At 34.3% G+C, this 26,485-nt stretch overlaps 1 protein-coding gene across 6 annotated transcripts in view; it reads left to right on the forward strand.

Annotated features, from left to right (window-relative positions):
• Positions 1-520: 520 nt before the first annotated feature.
• The window catches only part of Rgl (Ral guanine nucleotide dissociation stimulator-like), a 29,873-nt gene continuing 3,908 nt past the window's right edge, over positions 521-26,485 (forward strand). Inside the window, exons 1-6 of one of the 6 annotated variants that reach the window (XM_029308734.2) lie at positions 521-1,864; positions 16,108-16,576; positions 21,719-21,823; positions 22,721-23,141; positions 24,882-25,507; positions 26,101-26,415. In XM_029308734.2, the coding sequence (XP_029164567.1) occupies positions 16,397-16,576; positions 21,719-21,823; positions 22,721-23,141; positions 24,882-25,507; positions 26,101-26,415 (1,647 nt within the window). In that variant the 5' untranslated portion in view covers positions 521-1,864; positions 16,108-16,396. The other 5 variants (XM_029308731.2, XM_029308733.2, XM_029308735.2 and 2 more) reach the window with 5 other exon arrangements.

Below are 26,485 nucleotides of genomic sequence, written 5' to 3' on the forward strand. Positions count from 1 at the left end.
ATTTGCGATAAAGCTAATAGAAATTATAAAAATATAAAGCGCAATTTTGAATGCAAATGAGAACAAGACTAAGCTTTCATATCATTTTTTTACCAAAAAAATTGGGTTTCCTAAATTATAAATTTAATTTAATTTTCTTCCAAGTTTTTCACACGCATAAAAAATATTTTTATATCGTTGTGTTCCCGATGTCAAAAAAGATTAATTATTTTATTAATCTCACAACCCATAGCTTCAATATTGAATACCTAGACGGTAAAAATTCGAATAAGATGTTCATCGACTTAAAATCTCGCTGAAACTAGTTAAAACGAAAGTAGACATTTTTACTCCAAATTTTTGGTCAAACCTAGATCTTATTTTCTATCCTTGAAGCGTCGGGTTTCGAGGTGCATCGATCCAGCGCTGAGAACATTCTCCTCGGTAAAACGAGGGGACCACCACCGTTACAACAAATGGCGGTACCGTCGTAACTTACCTCCCCCTCTCACCCCCACCCCGTGTCTCGTCTGGTGGGAAAAAGTTCGTCACACACCTCCGGCACATCTCCGGCGTGACGACGGTTTAACCACACAGTCGCACAGCGAGATTCGACTCGCGAGGGAACCTCGACTCCTCTTGGTTGGCGCGTCGCGACTCGCGTGCCCTATTCCTCCCTTCATTTTTTTTTACAAGCTGAAACCGGGTGCCCGTGGTGCCCCCCTGGTCTCCGATACCTCGTACCGTTCCAATCGTTCTCGGGGAACGGCATTCGTTCAAGAGAGAAAGAAAGAGACGTCGCCGCCCGTCCGTCCTAGCTTTGCGAGAGATCTATCTGGATCCAGCGATCGTTCGACAAATCTATCGAAGTGAAATTCGAATCTCGAGAATTATTCGATGTTGTGAAGTGAGTGAAGTTCCGAGGGAAGACCCCGGTATGTCAGAGAGAGAGGGAAAGAAGAGCGACGACGTGCCCGAAGGTGTCGTTGACGTTTCGTGTGTCAGTGTCCTCTCTTCGTCTCTCTCTCTCTCTCTCTCGCGTTTGCGCTCGCAACGCTATTCCCCGTCTCGTTCTCAAGCACCAGCTTTCGTCGAGTTCTCGCGTTAGAAGAAAGCATCCCGAGGAAGAAGACTCGAGTACTACGGGACATTTGGGAATGCGGTGTAAACTATATTCCAACGAAACTATATAATCGATACTAAAGCCCTAGTTATTCTTTTCCTTCCTGACATAGGATATCCCTATCTAGCCACTATAATCCTATATCCCTAGATCCCTATAATCTTTATCCGCGTGTTTCTGCTCTTTTCTAATTCAATCATAATCCAGATATTATATAGAAAATTACTCCGTAATTTTACTATTCGATCATCATCTTCACACTTTCTTCTTTCTTACCTGCATATACCATATTACCAATATTATTACCACGGTTGCTCCATTTCATTCCTATTTTCATAACCATCCTTCTTTCCTATTTATTTCTCTCGCGTCAAATATTTTCTCTTCGTTATCCTTGTTTCCAAAAACATTCCAAAAGCTCTCGACTTGCTCAATACTCTTTAAAAGATCAATAAAAGAAGAAGAAGAAGAAGAGAAGAAGAAGAAGAAGCTACTCTTCAACATCAATCGTGAGTCGTGGCGCGATGCTGGATGACAGATTAGGCCGGGAACGGCTGTCACAGGCGGAATCCCTCGGGAATCTTCCCGTTCGGGAAGCAGAGCTCGACACAGAATGACGAGCTCGTGTTGCTGTTGCCGGAAGCGAAGCCGCGAAGAAGGGCGACGAGCAACCCGGCGACGAAGACGACGACGACGAGCGAGTTCGGGGTCCTCTAGCGCCAGCGGAGGGCTATGAGCGCTGACAATGGGGACGAATCCTTGGTAATTATCATACCTTTCTCTTTTTTTGTCATCGCCCTCGCGTTCTGTTCCCGCGTTCCACGTCCTGTTTCTCACAAACGAATACTGCGCCGTTCATCTACAGCTGTTCGATCATATATATGGTACATTTTTTGATTATTGCAGAGATTTATGCAAAATTTTCAGGTTGCGTTCTAAATCCATGTTTTTTTTTTTAGTTTTTCTTCTTCTTGTTTTCATTTTTACATTTATTTCTTGCGATATTTTCATAATGATCCCAGATAGCACAAGCTATTCGAAAAGAATATTGTTATGTCATCAATTTTGAGTCCCTTTTCAAATACATATAGAATTCATTTTATAAAATAAATTTCTTTAAAAAAATAATTATGAAAAAATGCAACTCTCAACTAATTAATTAATGTATCTCAAATCTAAAATAAATAAAAAAATTTTTACATTTTATGAAATGAATTCTATATATATTTGAAAAGGGACTAAAAATCGGTGACATACAAATGAATTCTTTTCGAATAGCTTGTGCTATCTGGGATTCTTGTGTACTAATAATCAGTTGTCTTGACGTGGGTTCTAAGATATGAAAATATATTTCAAGCCTATTCCACTCTGCTCTTTTTCTATATCTTTCTGTTTTTTCAATCCATCTTTCTTGCCATCGCATGGAAAGATCGTGGTTGGATTTGAAAGCCCGTTCCTGACGTAACGCGGTCACGAACCGTGCATTTTCGTGGCCAGAGGTGCGACGCCTCAAGATCGATAAAAACTACAGCCCTGGAATTAGTTACTATTTTTCTATTTCTTGCTAATCATTTTTTATCGATAAAATTTAATATAACATTTTTTAATTTAGTAATGATAATTCGCACGCAACAAAAAATATTTATCGTAATAGATAGATAATCATTCCTATATCCATAAATCCTTATTTTTTAAAAAATACCATCAATTATAAATTATGTTCAAAAAAAGACATTTTAGAATTTCTGATGTTCTAAAAATATTTGTGAAGAATTTTTAAAGCATTAAAAATTCTGAAATGCCTTTGAAACATAGGAATTAATGAGGGTGCTCTTTTGGAGCACTGATAGAGTTCTCTATAAATTTTTTTAAAAAAACAATTATGAAAAAATGCAACTCTCAACTAATTAATTAATGTATCTAAAATCTAAAATAAATAAAAAAATTTTTACATTTCAATTCTTGGTACAATTTATGCAAAGGATTTCAAAGAAGGAAAGCAATTTGTAGAGAATTTAATCGATAAAAACTGTATAGTTACATAATTAAATGGCAGTTAAGCTGAACGAAGAATTTGACAGTCGACTAGCTTCGCTGATCGATTTCTACCTTCACTTCCGTCGCTTTTCGACGACTTTTACGCGCGCCAAGCCTTTCTGTACACATCACACACAGCGCAAAATTCGTATCTTTATTGCATCCGCTCGACGCAGTTGCATAAAATGTCTTCTCTATTTCGCGTTTCAACGTTTCGCAACTCTTCGCGCAATTTGTAGCTGAGATTGCAACAATTCCTAAATCAAATCCTAAATCGCAGTTTCGCAGTCACGCGGGCACATTCCCTTATCTTGGTGTCTCTACCTTAAATGTCAAGGATCTCGCACAGCTCGTCCTCAGCGTGCGCGCGAGGACTATTGACGGAACGTTTCCGTAACGAGGCTCGCAATACATATAGAAAATTAAGAGGGAATATATTAGCCTCGACGAGACAGCTTGACATTGGACCTTGGCATGTTCGCGCTTCCATGAATATCGACTTATCGCGCGAGTCCTTCAACGCGTCCGTGAAACCTTCCTATCCTTATTGTGCATATGTCGTTTGCGTTCGCGACAGATGCCCATCCTGGATGGATCAACGTCGATTTTACCTCGTTATCATATCGGAAAGCGGAAAGCTGCGTAAATACCAAGCGTCAGAATTATCGTCACGATTTCTGTCGATTGAGCGATTTCTTTTCAACGGAAACGTCATATTATAGGGATTCATTTTTAAGCGATTAAACACGAACAGGTTTTGACGTAAATTGAGCCTTATTACAAGCAACAAAAGTATAATATTATCTTCGAATGATTTCACGTAAACTTTTTTCATCAAAATGTTGAAACATTCTAGATATTAAATAATATAAATATGTAAAATATTTAAAATAATATATAAAATATTAGTTTCTTAATTTTTGCAATAACATCGCGTTGGCTCTATTGGCCGATATATATATAAATTAGGTATAAAATATTTATAATGTCAAAATTTAGAGATGATTAATTTCCAATTCTAAAACTACGCAAATTAATTTAAATTAGGATAAATTCTGAATCTTGTAAGAGAGTTTTCACTTTCTGAAAATGTTTCGGCACAGTAAATCGGAGAAGCGCAGCGTTTCAATCTGGAAATTCGCGGTGAATCGATTGATCCGCTTCGGCGAATCGCGTTTTGCGAGACGCTTACGGGAATGCAAAGTAATACGTGTCAAGTCTAACGAGGCGCATCGCGGAATGTAACCAGAAGGAAAATGCGTAAGAAAAATTATAGTCGGATCACAAATATGGTATTGGAATACAGCTTGGCATTCCTTCGAAATGATATCGCGTGATCTCGAGAAACAAATACATATTCCATTGAGCCTACTTAATCAGAAAAAATTCATATTACAACATGTTTACGTCTAATTTTTTTTAATATTATGTAGCATATTATTTTATTATAATATTTAAAAAATAACTTGATATAATGCAAAGAAAAATCAAAATAATAATATAATATTGAAAATGATTCTTATATGTATGAAAAAGATCTGGAGATTTTATCATCCTAAAAATTAGATTACAATTTCGAACAAAAATATTCAATATTTTAATAGAAACATTTGATCGTTTATCGCATGTTACAGTTTTCGAGAGAAATCGCGATAGCGGGATACTTTCGCGATTCCGAGTTGCGAGAAAAATCGCGTTGAATGGAAGAAGCATGAGTCGCAGAAAGGAAAAGAGATTCCTCTCGTTTTGTGGCGCGAATTCAGAATGGATATATCCGCCTTTCTCACGACGAGACGTGAGAAGATCGATTCGAGCGAGTATAACTGGAACGTACACGCAGTTTCTGCACACCTTGTATCTTATCTTCAATTGGAGCAATCATTCTATTCGCGTGGAGACGTATTCCATCTCAAACTCAACGTCATGTGGAGAAATGTCTTGTGACTGAGATTACCGAAGCGAGATCAACCGAGTGAAACATAAAGGAGGATAGTCTTTACACGCAGTCGGCTCGATAAAAAATTTAGCCCCAATCCGAGTATTAGGTCCACTTAAAGAGATTAACACGTTTTTTTCACATTCGAAGAAGGCCAAGTGATCCTCAATGCAATGATCGTGACAATTATTGGATGACTCAAGTCTCTTTTTAAAGAGAGACTAAACTAATTCAATTTTAAGAAGACGTTACTTACTAAGGAGCTGGAAATCGAATTAGATACACGATATTATTTTTCTTTGCGTCCAAGAGCTTTCATTAAACATTCAAACATTATATAATTAGAATTGGTTTTTTATTATATATTTATGTTTATTATATATATCGCTAAGTAAAATTTTAATTTTATTTAAAAAATGTGTATATTATACTCGCGATATTTTTTATTATTTAAAGAAACGCAGAAAATGCTTCATGTACAGGCTGATTAGACGGATGTGCGAAACATTTGCAGAATGAATTAATCGAAAAGAACTTTATTCCTCATTCGGCTGAAGTATTGTTAATTCTCTTAGCTGGGACCACTATTATATACACAAAAGCCGATCGTTTATATAAAATGTTTGACTGTTGGCAGCTCTCGCCAGCATTCCGCGGAGCCCAATTGCTTGTTTGAATGCAACACATGTGACATACTTGTGCTTGAGGTTGCAACCCACGTAAGGAAACGTAACACACATTTCAAGTATAATAAGTGTGTGTGTACATACACGTAAACATATAGAAAATAAAGAAACTAATTACCATGTAAAAAATATTTTCTACAGATATCAGTCGTCGCGCAACATCTATCATATTTCTTATGTAAAATGGAAGATATTAATTATCTTTTTCTTGACAGAATCGTTTATTATTTATGTTAATTTTTACCTATATTTTAAAAATTTATTTTATTCATTACATCTCATGTTATACAAACAGGTTTTTTTAATTATTAAAAATTAGATGTAAGTAATATAATATTATTTAATATTTCAAAAATTAATTTTATCCGAAAATTAAAACTAGCAAACTCTTTAATTATTTTAAGAATTATCATTTTTTGTACAAATTGCAAATATATTATGCGCATCTAGCATTACGAAATAGAATTTTGTAGCACAAAGTACGATACTTTTCGACGTGATTCCGATCGATTAGTCGTGTATTCAGCTTCATCTGGATTGAACTTTAACTCTGACTCGGTGTCGAGACCTGACCGACTTGAAACCGCTAACTGTTTCGACGAGTTCGACCTTGACTTCAATATTTCGCTTCCGTCAGCGGTTCTCGAAGAAAAACAGCCTCGTAATCACGATAATATCATCCCGTCTGACTACGCGCCACTTTAACCCCTGACTGTCAATTTCGATTTCTTATCTACCACTGTCACGCAAATCATATTTCATTCTTTGAAGAAATAAATGTATCGCAAAAGAAAATTATTTGAATCGAGGCAACATAATACATATAAATAAATTATAATACATTACCGTATGATTTTATTTTTGATATAATTTAAATTGAGATTAAACAGTAAAATTCAATTTAAAAAAACAGTAAAATTAAAATGCAGATAAAAATATGATTAAAAATTCATAATAATAACCTCACATGTTTTTTACATAAATAAAAAAACTGTTGTTCACGCGTGAGTCGCGTTTTTCCACAAAATGTTGCAACTCTTCAAGGTCTCTCGTTGAAAATCGCGATGATGATTTCGCGCGTGGACGACGTATTAGAATGGAGTTTACGTGGGTTTCTTATGTAAATTCGCGGCTATTGTGTGTCGTTGAATTAGACCACTCGACCGCGAGATTTAATTGCGTTCGTGGAGCACAATTATTATCGTGTGTCTTATTGTGAGTCGGCGCGGACGAAAGTAAAACGATGGGAGCATCAAGTTCTCTCGAGTTTCTACACTTTCGCTAATCAAGCGATTTTCCTGCCGTCTCGAATTGAATGAAACGAGAAACTGAACAATGTGTGCGTGTGTGTGACGCAAGTCAAATAGACTGTATCCAATGAAGATTCTATCATTAGCGCACGGATTTATTCGCAGCTACGTAAACATACAAGTATCTTCTTTAATCACATCCGATATAAATTTTACCGAGTAATATATTCCATAGTGATTTATGGATGCGTTATATATTTATACATTTCTTTTCTATATACAACCTTCTATCAACTTGTGCGTAGTCTTGCGTCAATGTTCATCGAATTAAGTAAATTTATTTTGATTTTTAAGTAACGGAGTTCACATAAATAAAAATCAACACGAGATAACGTTTAGATGAATTGACTACCACTGATCGAGCACGTGTTTCGCGGCATTTGTTCTCATTCGAAAGCGGAGAGAATTCACTATGCTCCTATACACATGCATACACCAGAATCTGGAATCTTTCTCTTTCTCTCTCCTCTTTCCTTTCTCTCTAAGCAAGCATATCTTAACGTCTGGAATCTAAAGGTGGTTCTAACATCGAGACATTTATCTCACGTTTTTATGCTCTTTCTCTCATAATTCTTCAATAGATAAAATAATTAATTGTTAATGTATTTAATATTTCTTTTTAAGTCTTATTCATTTTTTTCTTTATTTTTATGTACTGAAAAGTACCTATAGTGCTTTCTTCTTCTTTTTTATTTCGCAAATTACCTTCAAAATTATCCTGAAGACGAAATTCTGGTCACGGAACAAAGCAAGTTCAGCAGCCATTTGTAAATATGTTAATCATCTGAAGTCCTATCCCGCATCTAGAATTTCTTCGGTTTTATGGCAAAGATTCTCTTTGAGACACGCTTTCTTTTTAAAAAAAAAACGCAGAAAAAATAAGCGGTTTACCAACGTCTCGAGGTGAACGAACGTCAATTCGCCGAGGGCAAAATTTTTACTAAAATCGCGGCTTCTCTCGGAGTTATATTCACAAATGTACATGTGCATAAATAAATGATTTCATCAATTGCTCAATTACTCAGATGTAACATCTGCCAACGGTCAAGTTTTATTTAAATCGGTGGTAGTTTTAACATTAATCTTTTTAAATATACAAATTATTAAAATAATACCAGAGAAGAATACAATTAATTATAAAAATAAATTTAAAATAATTAAATTTTAACATTATTTCTTAAAATATATATTTATGTGTATTACAATATATATTTTTCAAAAATAATTTTATATTTAATAATTTTGTTTAATAATTTAATATTTGGAATAAAGCAAAAAAAATATGTTTTAATTTGATATTGTATATAATTTTAAATTATTTTAATTAAATATTTTATAATAATCAGTATCACTTATATGTAATATATATGTGTGTATATACATGCGTTATTAATATTGTATAAAACTGGATATGAAATATTTTATTACGAGAATACTTGATTAAAATATTAAAATATTAAATTAATATTTAACAGTCAATTTTTCTTTATTTTATTCCTAAAAAACGTAGCTTATGTTTATTTTGCAATAACCGCTTCGTGTATTAGTAGTTTCGATTAGATTAAAAATTAACGAGGCTTCCGAGCACGCATATCGATTCGTCCGCCTCGTCCCACGAGATAACGATGACGTCGTGATGACGCAACGACACGCAGCGCCTCTTTCTTACGTCACGAACGCGTCATGAATAACGTCACGAGTTCCGTCAGATAACGAAAGAAATTAACGGCAATCGTTACTGCCTGCACAAATTCAGACCCGAGAGTTCTAGAAATATACAATCGCCTTCAAAAACATCCATATTTATATGCTCGAGATATTTTGTCGCAACAATCGAATTACTTCCTCAAGAGCGAGTTGATAAAATTAGCAATCTCACTGAACTTGCAAATAGCTTCTGTAAAATGGCTCTATATACTCAGAAATATTAGAAAAATATTTAAAATCCAATATCTATTTTATAATAAATTGAAATTAAATTATTGCATCATAATTTTTTATCAAAATTTAATTTATATTTTTATTATAGAATTATTAAAATTCTTGAATTTAAAATTTTAATTATTAAATACAACTATCATGAAAATTATTAGGAGAAAAACTTGTACGATGGTTTAGAATAATATATTGTTTTCGTATATATTTCTAACTTCTTTGTCAAAAGATACTGGAAGAAGCAGCTGGTAGCATCTGTGACTCTTATTCCCTACGGTTTAATTTCATAGCAACCGTCTGGGATTTGTTCCGCTACCCTTGCAACGTCGCTCTTTCTCCCTGAGAGACGACAGTACATATGGGGAGAATTTGATGACTCAGACCGTCGTTTTATGGGGATGCGAGACAGTCTCTCGCATGAAGAGATTTTTACAGTCTCTATTCGTCTTTAGCAATTGACTAGAGTAGCAGGCATCACAAAAGCATTATCAAATTTTAACAAAGATTTCAAATAAATTTAATTATGTAAAAATTTATGAAAAAAATAATCCATTATTGATCAAAATGATCAAGTGTCACTTCAATTATCAAGAAAAATTGCAATAAAAATATCTCGCTTCACAATAATATAATATAAATAATATTGGATATTTAAATACGCAATTTTTATGTTCGATTCTTGGAAATTATACGACCGATACTTATAGTCGATGTCGAGCAGCGAGGCAAATTAAAATTTCACACGATCATCTTTGAATGAAGACGCAATTACGCGTAATCATCAAAGACCTCCGTCCATGCTTCCAGAATTGTGTGTAGAAAGCGTAGAGGAGCCTCATCAAAGGCTCGCAAACGGTCATGCATGTGTGCGTCTGTCATGTGCCGCATATCCTGCAACCGTCCCCGTTGGGGCGAACATACAGGCACTTTAATTCCTGAATTTTATGTCCTTTATCAGCATAGAATCCTTCAAAGGATTTTACTGACCGCGAATAATAAATTTATTCATGTATATCGAAATTGCGCCAGCTTATTTCCGGCTCTTTAGAAATCATTATAAAGAGCAAATGGAAACGATTTATTTTTGATTAGGTATAATAACTTCTTGTATTTATGTAACAAAATTATATTCATCTCAATTAAATTAAGCTGTTTTAAAAATGTTAAATAATTCAATTAATTTCTCTTAAATGTATATTAAATTGACAATTTAAAATACAACGAATCCGATTTTGGAGCAGTTTTATCTTAACATTAAAAAAATTGATTTTAATTTTTGGAGCAATTTTAAGCTCGATCTCCCACCCTCGCTATTTCCTCGGGACCCGAAATGTTGGCGACACGTTCCTGACTATCACACAAATGGAAATGATTTATTTCTAATTATTACCAGAATAATAACTTGTGTTTATTGAACCAAATTATATTCGTAAAAATTAAGGTGTTTTAAAAATGTTAAATAATTCAATTAATTTCTCTTAAATATATATTTGTTATATTCGTTAATAGTTTTAAATCAGCAGGGGATTCAATAATTACGCCGGTATTGTTATCTAATACTAACGTGGCTATATTTCAAAGATCTAAGTCTACGCACACATGCTTCCTGATCCAAGCCGATAAACGGAATGCTCCGATCGGCATACGCCCGCACGTTACTTGCTTGAGCGCCCCATATCGCAACCTGAACATGGTGCTCTTATACTTGGCGCGTCTTATGAATCCGAATACATAACAATATTAAATTGACAATTTGAAATAAAACGACTCCGATTTTGGAGCAGTTTTATCTCAAAATAAAAAAAAAATAGATTAAATTTTTTGGAGCAATTTTAAGCTCGATCTCCCACTTCGGGACCCGAAATGTTGACGACACGTTCCTGACCGTCGCGTAGCGGTGGCGTGGTCAGTGCATCCTCGATTGCACATTGCAACGCGCCGCGTCGGTCGCCGTCAACCGTCAGTCGGCGTCGAGACGGCGAACGGTGCGGTCACTTCGCCTCCGTCTCCTTTGAACCGGTCGAATAGTTCGGGATTAGAACCAATTCCGATTCAGGTGATCGCGCACACGCGGACATCGTCTCGCACCTGGCCCGGATCACGATCCGCAGGTAACAAATTTCGGAGCAGCTGTTCTTCCAGTTTGGCGCGCGAGTCACTTCGTCGACGACGATTAAGAGAACGAAGGTGATTAAGAGACGCTGAGGTCATCAGGCGTGTTTGTAATTGAAAACCAAAGAATTTTACTATTGTAATCGGAACAAAGGATTCCCCGTTGGAGAACTTGGATGGAAAGTTTGCAATCAGTGTGTTTCTTAATTTCTACTAAGTAATAATATTTCATTCATTTGCGTGCGAGGAACATTTTTAAAAACGTACGATTTAAGAATCTCTTTTCGAAAATTAATTTAATTTTACAATTTACTGACCACGTAACATTATTTAAATTTTTATTATATCATGACACTAAAATTAAACGAAAATGTTGTCTTTTCTCTCAATTGTGGCTCGAGTCACGCATTCAAGCACGTACTTTGTCGTGTTTGTAATCGATCCAGCTGCAAAATGATTCATAAAATTCAGAGAAGTAATCAAAAATTTAATAATTCTAGTTTTCTATGTAAAGTACTGCAATTCGTTTCTCTTTAAAATCGGATCTATTTTTGTGGAACGATCGATATTTTATATTAATTATCAATTGAAACTTTGTTATCGCTAATTACTTCTCGTACGACGTATAAGGTGTACAATCTTCATTCATAATTTTAAAAGTGATCAGTAAACTTTCTTTTTCAGAAAGATTCAATGAGAAGAAAGATAGAGAAAAATATATATATGTGTGATTTTATTAAAATATATAATATTAATAATAGTTATAGATTTTTGCCAATGAAATTATTAATAAAAAGTAATTATGATAAACGCGAGTGACAAGTGTAGAAATCATGAAAAATATGACATAAAAAAGTTTACTTGTTAGACAAAAAATTTTAAGTCTACTTGCTTTTCTAAATATTTTCATATTTTATAAAAATTTAAGAAAAAATTTCTATTTTCGCTTTACATCTTTTATAAATTGCTATTGTCCTTGGAGACGTGTTTTAATGTTGAAACATAATTTTACGAGAATACGGCACACATACCCAATATTATTCTTTATATCACATCTTGTACATTGTTTTACCCAGCCGATGTAATCATTTGGATATCATTTCCGCTGTCGATTTCAGAGCTATTTCGAGATCGTGCATCTCAGAGCTTCCTAATTCAAAGGCAACAATCATTCCATTTAACTTTGATTTTAACAATCTGTTTTCACTCTAGAGATTTGAAAAATTTTCACGTGTCTTTTATAGAATTAGAGATCGACGAATAATGTTGAAAGAGATGAAAAATCACGCGGTAAAAATGTGTTTCTCTGTTCGAATAACATTAGGCTTGGTCGCAGAAACACCTTGAAAGACTCTAACCAGTTATTGTTGAGTCGTGCGAGCATACGCATACACATGCACATATGTGCACGTGCAAACGTCTCACGCATCAACGTAACGAATGACTAACCGAGTAACCCATTAGCTAGGCATTCGTTTCCCAATTCGCCAACATATTCTTATTTCAATGTTATAATTTCAGTCTCGGTCTTAACTGAATCTCGCACGTGACTTTTTCGCACTTTTGTCTAATATTTATATCTAAACAAAAAATTATAATCAGCAAGTTTCGAGTACCTAATATATCTAGATAAATAATATTTCCATAAATATAAAAAATTAAAAAAATATTATTACACTAACTAAAAATAATCTGAATTGTCTTAATATTAAACGTACTTATATAGCAGAGAAACAGAATATCAATTATATTTTTTATCATCGTTATTAATCTCTCTGACAATGTCCCCTGCCAAATATCGCAGAAAGGCATCTATTAATATTCGTAAAATATATCCATATCTAAAAAATCGATAGTTGGAGAAAAATTCGTCATCCGTGCTCTATATATGGATGCATAGAAGGATGGGGGCAGCGATTATTATTAATGGCGAATTTAGGGCTCGACACGGGAATAGGAGCAATTAGGCTGCTTCCCATCACGGATGAAGGGTTTTACATCAACGCCATTAAAGCTATTAAACAAGAGAGAGAAGAGAGAGAGAGAGACAAGCGCAAAATGCTTGATATGGGTTAAGCGCTTCCTGCTGCTACGAAATGATGCCTCCCTTTATGGACAATACCTGTGTTGCATAATGCAATTGCATGTGCTCTCCTCGAGATATGAGCTCCAGCAGTATTTCACTGCAACACGTGTTGCAGTGTAAGATCTGTCATTAATCATTATTAAAATTAAAAAAAAACACCTTGACAAATGTCTTTTATACTATCGAAAAAAATTAATTTAAAATTATTCTTGAGATCCAGTCCATGTATTTATTCTAATATTCATTTTAATAGCCAATGTTTGTTCTGATAAAGATAAAGGAAAAGGAATTTTTACTATTATATTAAATAACATGTCATTGCTCGAGAAAAAAAATCATAAGAAAACCGTAATCTCTTCTCAGAATTATTTACAAGCAAATAAACAAAGTATATAATGAAATTCTTGAATAAAACTTTTACAAAATAAATATAAAAAAAAAACATTAATATAATGTATGCAGCTAAATTTGATTATTTAAATATTATTTAAATATGATAAAATTGACATGACATCCAAAAGAACAATGTACCTACATACAATCATGGCTGTGTTACGAATATTTTTAATCCAGAAATTGATGTATGATTTGTATCGCGAGAAAGATAAAGGTCGGGACAAACGCGCCTAGTCGGTCTCGTTGATGTCGCGACGCGATGGACGGGGCGTTTATTTTATCGTTTTATCGTTTGTCAGAACGAGGCGTCGACGGGCATCGACACGTTTATCTATGTGTATTCTACTTAATCGTATTGCGCCACATAGGGCCACTCTCGCTGTCATGGCACGTCTGTCCCATTCGGTACCAGCCGGCAAAATCCAATCGCGAACGATAATCGAATTTCGTTGATCGAGTAAAAGAAGAGCTCAATCAGAGAGTCTGATGCATATTTTTCCCTCTTTCTTTCTCTTTTCATTTTTTCTCTCTCCGTAGTTAAAGGTCAGCAGTTATCTCGTTTGCATAGTAAAAGAGCATTTTGTGGGAAATTAATCAGAGAAAATTCCGAATCGAGCGATAATTCAATTTTCTTTCGTGAGACAGAATATTCCCTGGGGGATTTTCATTTTCTGAGAGGATATTTCGAGAACAAGATATCTCTGAATATTTTATCTAAGGACAGTGCACAAGCATATTTTTAAAATGATTTTACGCTCTTCAATGCGCGATAATGTGCGTTTTCTCTTCCGAGAGTTAGATTATATTTTAAAAATATTTCATAAATACTATTCCTTTCAAAAGATTAAAAATTGATTTGCTGCATGAAAATATCGTTTCTGCATTCTCCACAATTGATTCGCGGAATGAAGATTATCATCCATTAGTCGAACGAAACGTAACAACGACCAATGTAATTGACAATTGAGAAGATTAATACATGTCACATTTTCACATGGTAAAGACTACATGACCTATATGTATTTAACCCTTGATATTGAAATTATATCTGACAGAGCAGGTTTATCAGAACGGCAATTTCCATCTTGCGCGAGAGAAACGAGTCAAACTAATCAAATAAATTAAATGTCAAAATATTTATTTTAATAGCAATAATTGTACGAATTCTGTCATATTATGTTATATAATGTATATAACGTATATTTTATTATTATTATATATATATATATTATTCTCTCCATCTCATTATCATTTTAATTATTTAATTATAATCAAATTCTACGTAAAGTAAAATGTCAAACGTAATCACTTTACATTTCTGTGATATAGTTTCCTTTAGTTTCGACCAAACAGTATTTGATGCACTCCGGCCTTTTTAGCTTTTAACGTTGCCTCATATATTGCCCTTTCACTACGAAAGGTAACGCATACAGTCAAAGGTCTTTTTATATATGATCGCCTACGCATACCGGAAGTAGAGATACGCATGTCACCTTTGATCTTTTACATCTAATTAATTTTGGAGGGTTCTTAATAAGAGGTATAGCTTTCATTCATGAAATAAGAGACTCTTTATAGATTTGTTTTATTAGTTTCTCTCTCTCTGTGTAAACTCTCAAGTGTAAGAATAATTAATTTCGATAAGCAAATCACTATGTCTCTGTTCTTCAGGGTCGCAAGTGTTATAAATATTCATGATCGTTATCGATAACTAAATCAATTCATTTTAAAAACATACTTGCAAATGTTTAGATTATTTTCTTTAAGTCTAAGAGTTTTTATTCGTAGGTATACATATTTTATTAAATGACATTTTTTCAGATAGATTGAGAATAAAAATGATTAATATAGGAAATAGGGAATGTTTAGAAGCAAATTAAAATTTATATTTTGAAAAATAATTTAGATCGATTTCTAAATGTTTCGATCAGAGTTTAGGTATTTAGAACAAAAGTAAAAATAATAAATTGTCTTGAGAATAAATTAACAAATGAATCAATTGTAAAGAAATATTTACTTGTAATCCGAATCTATAGAAATATAGAGGCGAAAAAAAATGAAAAAATTGATTGTTGCGTTAAAGTTGTCCTAAGAATAAATTGGCAAATGAATCAATTGTAAAGATCAATTGATACAAAGTTTCGCTCGTATATTGTAAATACAACTAGTGATAGATAAAAAGGCCAACTTATCGAGCAATTATTAGAGTTGTTCTGTCAAATCAAATTTATTCCATGTTTTATGTTTAGTTTATACACAGAATAAATTTTTATTTGACAGAACAACTCTAATAATTACTCGATAAGTTGGCCTTTTTATCTATCACTAGTTGTATTTACAATTGTAAAGAAGTATTGAGGCAAAAATGTGTATAATATGTCAAAGAGAAAGAAAAATGACAAATGGCTTATTATGTTAAAATGATACATATATTTAATTTTGCAAAATGACGAAGTGACTCCGCGAATCTCGCCGGTGGCTCAATCGATCGAAATTTAAAACTCCAGCTGCAGCTGTCAAAGAAGACTCGCTCCTCGGCCGAGGACGCAATGATACGCTCCTGCATCCCGAGCGAGCGATCGCGCGCGACTGTCACCGTCGTCATCGTCGACACCGAGGTGTGATGACGCGACGTCGATAGACGATTTAGTTCGCCGGCGACGAGCGTCACGAGAGCTCGTAGTTCTCCGGGAAAAATCCAAAAGCGGATCGTCTAAGAGAAGAAAAAGAAGAAGAGGAAGAGAAAAAGGGTACCGAGGGTAGAAAAGGGGGACTGAGAGGGTAAAATAGCCGTGGATGCTGTGGCCGGTGTTGGGGGGTGATGACGGGCTGAGCCCCACAGCGTCGCCCGCACCGGTGACGACTGCGCCCCCTACCAAGGGGGTGAACAAACTGGCTCCCCTGCTGCTCTGCGCTCCGTGCAAGCCCAGCGGACACCGGAAGTGCCAAAGTTCGACCCAGTGGTACGTGCAACAGGTAAAGAAACCACCCCTGGACGGATGGCTGTATTTCCCCTGTTCCGCTTCGTTTCACTGATGGCTCGCGTTTGTCACACGTGCATCTCTCGAAGGAGGAGCAAGTGGTCTTGTTTGCAAGCCCTGACGACGCCGCGAGATATGATAACGTATCGAGCGCGATAAAATCATTTTGTTTGTTTATGTGTATGTATGTATGTACGTGCTCTGACGTGATTTTATATATTCTCAGTTTATTCTCGTTTGATTTATGAGCGCTTTTGTCGTTCGTTAAGTGTGTCTCGTGTCATTTGTTAGATTTCTCTTATAGGGTGTATCGTGTGCAATAAACGTTCGAGTAAAGATTCGAATTAATTGGACGATTCTTTTATGCAAGAAAATATAATCTGCAAAGTGACAAGATTTTTTAATATTTCTATGTCTTCATTATTCATTTCTTCAAATTTGTTTCTCAATTTTTATTCAATCTGTCAGAAAGAGGTATATGCTGTTAAAATTAAAAACGTTAAACATTTCTATCTAATCTGGAGAATGTATTTTTTTTTCACGATACACTCTATATATGCATGTAACTTGCTAGAAACATCGTTTTCACAGATAAAAAAATATTATATAATATTATAAGATGTGCACGAAGAGAAAAAAATTATGTTCAAGTTTTTTGCTGCTTTCGTCATTATCTTTAGAATAATGCATGATAAACAGGATTGCGAACTACGTTTATATATGGTATGTGCGATAGAAGCATTGTTGCAATTATGTCAGTTTTGCCCGAAACCTTGAAAATAATGAATGTAGTGTCTTCAAATTATATTGCATACGTCAATTTTAAATACATGATAGCTTTGACACATGCATGATTGTTTCAATCAGGGTCAGAGTGTCATCGGAACTGTATCGTTCTCCGACAGGAAAAATGCGATCGTTCGACAACGTTTAATCTGCGAAATAATTTGCATTGCAAATCATTTGACTGAAGAAATTTTTCTTTGCAAAACTAATTAAAAACGAGCCTCATTGTGTTAATTTTTCAAATCGAAAATCTTGATAGCGACTTATTTTGTTTTATTATCATTAAAAGTCTATCGTTATCTAAATAATAGAATAAATAGATTTTTTATCAGAAATATCGTTTCCATAATTGAAGAAAAGATTCGATCTCGTTTACTAGACAAATGTCATTTATTTTGTTTTATTATCATTCCGAGTCTATCATTATCTAAATAATAGGATGGATACATTATTTATTAGAAATATCGTTTCCATCAGTTCAGAAAAAGATTCGATCTCGTTTACTAGACAAATGTTCAAACGATAAGATACAAATTTTGTGTAGGTTTCCGACTATCAGAGCCATAAATCTAGATAAATAGACAAAAAGTCGATGCAGCTGGCGTCAAAAATGTTTTCAAAACCATCTGCGTTTCTACTCTCGAACAGCCACGTTCCGCGTCGCATTTTCGCGCCGATTTCATGGTGGTGTTCCGCGAGAATTTGACGGGGAATAATGGGGTGTATTTTAGGATCGCATAGAGAGAGAGAGAGAGAGAGAGAGACACGGACCGTTGACCCCGACGAGACATTTTCGAGATTCCACGACGCCGTCGCGAGACTAGATTTGCCATTTGCGCGACAAATGTTTCAGAAACGTCTCGAGACGACGATGAATAATCTTGCTATACTGTCGCCAATTTACTTATAGTCGCGATGATCGCGTAAATTTTACATTCGTTCTCGACGATCGATTCCCAACGTGCGCAAATCGCGTCTTTACATCCTTGATATATTTAGTTTGCGACTTGCATTATAATAAAATTCGGATACTTTGTTGCTTGGAAGTCATTGCTCCCGAATGTTAATGGTCGCGAAACTATTCAATCATTCAATTATTTTTTTTTTCAATACACGATACTATCTGCTTTATGGAAATAAAAGTTATTCCGCACTTATCAATTCTCTATATCTCTGCTTGTTAAAATACATCATTATAATTTAGATCGATGCCCTTTTCTGCATGAGATATTTATTTACAATTCAGGATTTTCTATCAAGCAACTATATATATTTAATTTGTGACTTTTACATGCTTCATTTGCTTCAACAAATAAAAGAGTTATATTTTCTTATTATATAATACTATTACAATTGTAATAATTATGTATTTATATAAAATTATAATATATATATATTATATAATTATATAATATATATTATATAAAAAAAATAAGACTATTCTCTCGACCGTACTGGCAAATATTATTTATTAAATCACAACGTTTCGACCCTTCTTTGAGTCCTTATCAAGTGATTTGTGAAAATAAAAATAAAATTATAATTTTAAAATGTCAAGAACGAACATAGTGTCGGTTTGACAACACGTCAAGACTCTTAGACGAGTTATGAGAGACTGTCAGTCTCTCATAACTCGTCTAAGAGTCTTGACGTGTTGTCAAACCGACACTATGTTCGTTCTTGACATTTTAAAATTATAATTTTATTTTTACTAAATATAATAGTCTTACTTTTTTTTTTTAAATTCTTTCTGGCGATTCTCAAATATCTACGTTTTTATATATTATATAATTATAATATATATATATATATATATATATATATATATATGTGTGTGGGTGTATATATAATTAATATATATAGAATGAAATAAGAAATGAGAGAGAAAATGTTTCGAGGTAAAAACGCAATTACATCTTGAAATAACGTAATCGATTAAACACAATATCACATAATTCTACGGAGACTTGTGGGAAATTCTCTTGATTATGGTTTAACCTCGATCGGATAGTATATTCGCTTTGCGTAAGGACTGGCCTCGCGATGCCGACTCGTGCTGTTTACAGCGGAACAATGGTGAATCGACACTCGAGGGAAGCGATTCCCAAGGACGAGCCACAGGTACGAGGACCTCGAGTCACGCTCGGGTTCCTCCTGTGAGCGGGTCTAATTGCCTGGTCGTTCCGGGGCGTGAGCGGGTGGACTTGGAGGCCCCCAGCTTCTCTCGGGAGTCTCGCTAGCAACGCGATCGACATTTCTCGCTGCTTTAAACTTTTCAAGCTAACCTTGCTTAATCATTATTAAATCGCACGAGTTTATCATTTTATTAACGCAATAAACTTTCGATCACGACTAAATTAAATTGATAATTTATATCGAATCATAAATTATAAGACAAATTAAAGGGAATTAATTTAATAAATATAAGGCTTGATTTTAATGTATTGATTGTTAATATTTTATCGGTTAAAATAATTTTATTACGATTATTACAAGCAAAATGACCATTTAAATTTTCTCGTTTAATTAGTTTCACATTAATTTTATAATATCTCAGCACTAATCCGCTTTTATTTTCAAATTCAAAGTATAAGCATGCAACTTTACAGTAAACTGTAATTCTAGGAAATATTTCCTTTAAATAGTACCTAAGAGGAAGTAATATTTTATTGATGAATGCGAGGTAAACAGGTATAACCTAGCTCCACAGTATCCAACTGCGTTTTTTTACCGCGAAGTAGTTTCTTTTCTCAGAGATACGAGGAAAATCGAGGTAATAATGACACGCTTTTCTTTCTGCCAGACGCTTTTGATCGCTGCTTATTGGAATTGTGGAATCTGAATGTACGGCTTCCGTTGCGATCTCTTATGTCAACGCAAATTCGCATTTGTCACGCCCGATTCTGACATTAAGCTCTCTCACGGCTTCTCTCAGACCTGCTTTATTTACGGAATTTCAATGCCAAACAAATACGAGTGAGATGTCTCGCATTCCACATATATTCCATAATCAATAATAACGAAAGTCTCTCGAACACGAAAGATTGCTGTATTGATATGTATTGTAGAAATATTTATTTAATAAATATTTAATGTCAATATATTCATTACGAGAGTCGAGAATGTTAATTATTTCGATAGCAAATTAATTCAATAAATATGTAAAAAATTATAAATTATATTCTACAATATAATTTATAATTTTTTACATATTTATTGAATTAATTTGCTATCGAATTAATTGACATTTTAATCCACGGTGTTTTTGAATTGTTATTGAAATCTTTAATAATTAGACTTTTGAAGAAACAATAGCCGATAGTTATTTTTAGGAGTCGTTTGGAAACATTGCTAATTATAAGATCTCTTTTTGTCGCGATGATTAGATGAGACATCTTAGCTAATTATCTTTACCGTACTCGTTTATCATACATGTTGTCATTATGTGAGTAAGACCGTATGTTTATCAAGCTGAAATTAATTATGCAAACCTGTTGATATAGACTGTCATTGTTAAGGAACACTTTTGCATGTATAAACACATGTTAGTGAATACATATTTACTAATTATAGACATGATTCATAGATTTTATGATTTATTCATTAAATCAAAAAGGATTAATAACAAAATTTCTTTTAATACGAATAGATATTAATCGTTGACTTTTAATACTTTTCGCATTTTTTCTTATTTATTTTTATTCTTGGTATTCTTTGCATAATTTGATTCTATTAAAGACAATTTTTCTTTAACAGATATAAATACTTGATAATTTAAAAAGTAATAAAAAAACTTGCTGGAAATGACGGAACATATCTGAAAAAATTAATATTCAGTAAAGACCTCAGAAAATCCTCGAGAAGGATTTATCAATTAAATAAAGATAATTTTATAAATATATCGATAGTAATTAATTTTGATCAATAATTAATGTACGTATATATAACATTGCGTTAATACATCAACATGAATATTAATTTTGTAGAAAATTGTATTCTCCCAACTCAATTTAGTTATTATCAAATAATGGTAATAAGAATTGACATTTCAAATTGCAAAAATAAAAAATAATAAATTCCAGTTACACAAGACTAAATCAATTAGATTAGATCAGGAAAGGATTGCGAAACATCTCTAGCTTCTCCAGCTGGAGATTGTACGGATTGTCCCGTTCAATCTCTGTGTTATATCTATTAATTCACGGCAGGAGATGAGTGGTGGCTTATATAAAGTCCGTAAATCATCCCCCGATACGCGGCTTCTTGTTTATCAGTTTCATTAGTGTCAGCAACATCTACTGATACGGATTGCTCCCAACAAAGTTCGATATTCGATTTTTTATTTTTGCAGCCCACGTGGCGTTTATGGGGCGAGGAGAGGGGCGACGGCGTTATATACACGGTGTACCTGAAGAAGGTCCGATACCATCGGCCTACGAGGAGTCTCTCGGCATCGGTAAGCGTTTTTTATTTAAAAAAAAATTGTTTCTTCATCTTAGAGTGTGTTCAAGAATTTTCTCTTATTGCAAAAAAAAACACAGTTCCGCTATTTTTAAATTTTCCGATTGATTTCTGACAAATAAAAATCCCAAGTGATGATTTTCGTAAATTAAACTCAGTCATATTTCTGTACTGCCTAATAAATCATTTATTTAAAACAAATAAATATTTTTCACATCGAATCAATAGTATTAGTTCGAAATAAATGATTTATGAGGCAGTACTGAATTGAATAAATTTCATGATTTTTTTGGGCATAAAAAAAATCCAATTTCTTTGTGAGTGTGTTCAAGAATTTTCTCTTATTGCAAAAAAAAACACAATTCCGCTATTTTTAAATTTTCCGATTGACTTCTGACAAATAAAAATCCCAAGTGATAATTTTCGTAAATTAAACTCTGTCATATTTCTGTACTGCCTAATAAATCATTTATTTAAAACAAATAAATATTTTTCACATCGAATCAATAGTATTAGTTCGAAATAAATGATTTATGAGGCAGTACTGAATCGAATAAATTTCATGATTTTTTTGGGCATAAAAAAATCCAATTTCTTTGTGAGTGTGTTCAAGAATTTTCTCTTATTGCAAAAAAAAACACAATTCCGCTATTTTTAAATTTTCCGATTGACTTCTGACAAATAAAAATCCCAAGTGATGATTTTCGTAAATTAAACTCAGTCATATTTCAATACTGCCTAATAAATCATTTATTTAAAACAAATAAATATTTTTCACATCGAATCAATAGTATTAGTTCGAAATAAATGATTTATGAGGCAGTACTGAATTGAATAAATTTCATGATTTTTTTGGACATAAAAAAAAAATCCAATTTCTTTCGACGCGCAGGATTCTGACGACGAGATCTCGCACTTGGAATGGGAAACGGTGAGGGTGCGTTTCCTGAAAGCCGGCACGGTGCAGCGGCTGGTCGAGAGCCTGGCGAACGACGACGGCGAGCTGGAGTCCACCTACATAAACGTCTTCCTGGCGACCTATCGGGCGTTCACGACTCCGCGTGAGGTCCTCGAGCTGCTGCTCGCGCGATACGACGCCTTGGACGAGAACGCCGGCTGCGAGCAGCATCGCAAGACCCTGGTCCAGGCCCTGCACGTCTGGCTAGACGCGTACCCGGGCGACTGGAAGTCACCCCCAAACCACCCCCTCCTCTCCAGGCTCCTCGACTTCACGCATCGACGCCTGCTCGGCTCCGAACTTGAGCTTAAGGCCAGGCACAGGCTGCACCGCTTTCAACGCGAGGATCAGATAGGTAACTTTCGAATTAATAAAAATAATATCTTGACATAATTTTATGCGAATAACTCTGTCTCTGTATAGTTTTAGTATATTGACAGTTATGAATAATTTATTGTTAATTTTCATTAATCTTTAATTTTGAATGATGCGTTGAAGAAGGTTGAAAAAGGCAACCAAAACGTTCGAACTTTTTTGTCTAATATTTTATGTTAAAATTTTTTTCCACAAATAAATATTAATAACAGAACTTAATTAGCTCTTATTGCCTTCTATATGTATATTAATTTTTAAAGAGCTGTTACAAATTATAAACTTTCGAATTCTTTGCGTTTTTTCGATACTGAGTCACGTCGGAAATTCTAAAGTAACTGATACGGCGCACCATGAGAACTTCAAATACGAAGGAACCGAAGAGTAGATAACTGCGGCAGGATCTCTGTGATGTTACGAGTCTTATCTTAACTTTCTGTTATGTAAAAAAGGTTACATTCAATAAGAAGATAAAATTGATTTTTTTGTACGACCGTTAGTCTACTAATTTTTACTTAAATCAATATATTATGTAATGGCATTGAAACATAATTATCTTAAATGAATTTATAAGCATGTATATGTGACCTCGAATGGAAATTCTGACAACAGATTGTAGAGGTGTCGCTTATGCAATAGGATCGAAATGACTCATATATCGTTTTATTTACTGTGAATTCGCTGAATCGTGATAAGCGAGCAAAACATCCGTCAGAGTGTTACGTTACAGGTGCATCGTCGAGGAGAAAGATCGTACATTACGGATCGTTAAACCGCACAACCCCCTATTATGATATTTCTAACTTTCTCTTGGAAATTATATAGGAAAAACGTATAAAAGTAACGATAGATGGACTCTGCTCTATGCACATTCGCTAGATATAACTGGATCTTATAATCCATTACGAGATAATATATTTTTAGAATGCAGAAAATATTAAATGGTAGTATTTAGCGCGGTATGAACAGCGTATTACGAAAGAATAAGCATATCGAATGCATGATAGAATGAGTCTGAATGTTACTGCCAGTGAAAGGCCAATCAGGCAGCTTATGCTCGCACAAAGGCGTCTGCTTCCTACATAAATTAAGGGTCCACCATTCTGTTTGTACTGCCATGACCCACAGGGTTCACCTTTCACTCTCTCAGAATTCGCTTAAGAAAACTATCAAAACCCAAGTTCCAAAAATTCCAAATTAGAGACGAGTTTAGTATTTAAAAAATTCGTTTGTGATTCTGTACTTGAAGTCTCGATCTCGTTAAAGTATAACAAAAGACGCTTGTAAATTAATTTAATTTTTAAATTAATTAACTTTGAATTAAATAAATATTAATATTAATTTTAAAATCAATTTCGTTCGGTGAAAAAAATTCACTTGTAATTCTGTACTTGAAGTCTCGATCACGTTAAAATATAATAAAAGACGCTTGTAAATTAATTTAATTTTTAAATTAATTAACTTTGAATTAAATAAATATTAATATTAATTTTAAAATCAATTTCGTTCGGTGAAAAAAATTCACTGGTAACTCTGTACTTGAAGTCTCGATCTCGTTAAAGTATAATAAAAGACGCTTGCAAATAAATTTAATTTTTAAATAAATTAACTTTAAATGAAATAAATATTAATATTAATTTCAAAATCAATGTTATTCGGCGAAAAAAATGTAATTGAATGAAAACCAGTGAATCCTAATTCGAGTTTCTCTTTCTTCCCTCAGATTCTTGCATGGTATACGACAATGGTCGGCTGCCGATGCGCGGATCCCCGGATCCGATGTCGGATCACTGGGGAAACTACATCTTCCCCGAGGTGCCCCACCGTCACTTTGCCGAGCAGCTGACACGAATGGACGCCGAGGTGTTCAAGAAGCTGGTCGCCCACCAATGCCTCGGCGCTGTCTGGTCCAGGAAGGATCGTTCCAGGAGCCACGAGGCCGCCACCGTGGTGGCGACCGTGAATCAGTTCAATGCTGTATCTCTACGCGTCATCTCGACGATCCTGACCGACACGTCGCTCAAGTCGCAGGATCGCGCCAGGATCCTCGAGACGTGGATCGATATCGCGCAGGAATTACGCATTCTGAAGAATTTCAGTAGCTTGAAGGCGATCGTCTCCGGTCTCCAGAGCAATCCGGTGTACCGGTTGGAAAAGTGCTGGCAGTGCATGCCTAGAGAGAAGCACGAGCTCTTTCGGGAACTCGAGAGGATATTCTCCGAGGAAAATAATGCCTGGACGCAGAGAGAGTTGCTTATCAAGGAAGGCACCGCCAAGTTTGCTGACACTGCCGGTAGGAGCGACAGGCATTTGCAGAAGCTCTTTCAAAAACAAAATACTAACGCGGGCGTAAGTATCATCGCGTTCTTTTATGGCATACACTTGTGAATTTTCTCTCAATTTTTTTCGGAAATTTTAAATTTAACAAATGCGTAACATAAAGTTATCAATAACATCTAAGTTAATATAGTGCTTTTTCACAAAATTAGAAATTTTATTTTAGAATCATAATTGTAAAATTAGAATAATAAATTTTATTTAACATTAGCTTAAGAATATTTTCTAAATCAGTGGTTCTTAACCAGTGTTCCGTGATATTATGAAAGCACGGCTACCTACATAGAAAAAACACTACTATAATTTTTTCATTTTATAAATATTATTTTTTAAATTTAAATTTAACTTTTTTTATTGTTACATAATTTGTACTGTATAATTTTTAATAAAAAATATGTCTATGCATATTTTTGTTATTACCTTTATAATCTTAATGATTTTGATGTTCCGCAAATTTTTCTTATCATCAAAAGTATTCCGTAACTTGAAAAAGATTAAGAACCACTGTTCTAAATAGATCTGCATTGTGCAAAAATTAATATTTAGATAGGCAAATGGATTTGATTCTACACTATTCGTGTTTCAATCTTGAAATTTTCTTTCAGAATATTAGCTACGGCACAATACCATATCTGGGCACCTTCCTGACTGATCTAACGATGATCGATACGGCAATACCGGACTCGATAGCGGATGGTCTCATCAATTTCGACAAGAGACGAAAAGAGTTCGAAGTGCTTGCGAGGATACGGCTTTTACAGGGTGCGGCGAACGCATATAACTTTAACACGGATCCCACATTCGATCGTTGGTTCCATTCCGTTTTGGTATTGGACGACCGGGAAGCTTACAAGCTCAGCTGTCAAATTGAGTCACCACCGGCGGGCAACACTCTCAACAATCGCGGCAAAAAGAAACAAGTCAGCATCTTCGATTCAATATTTTCATTTAATTTATCAATTAATTTAATCACGCCGCTCAAAACATTTT

This window comes from Nylanderia fulva, unplaced genomic scaffold, assembly GCF_048542155.1.
Source record: "Nylanderia fulva isolate GAGA-0341 unplaced genomic scaffold, ASM4854215v1 Scaffold15, whole genome shotgun sequence".
Classification (NCBI taxonomy): Eukaryota; Metazoa; Arthropoda; class Insecta; order Hymenoptera; family Formicidae; genus Nylanderia; species Nylanderia fulva.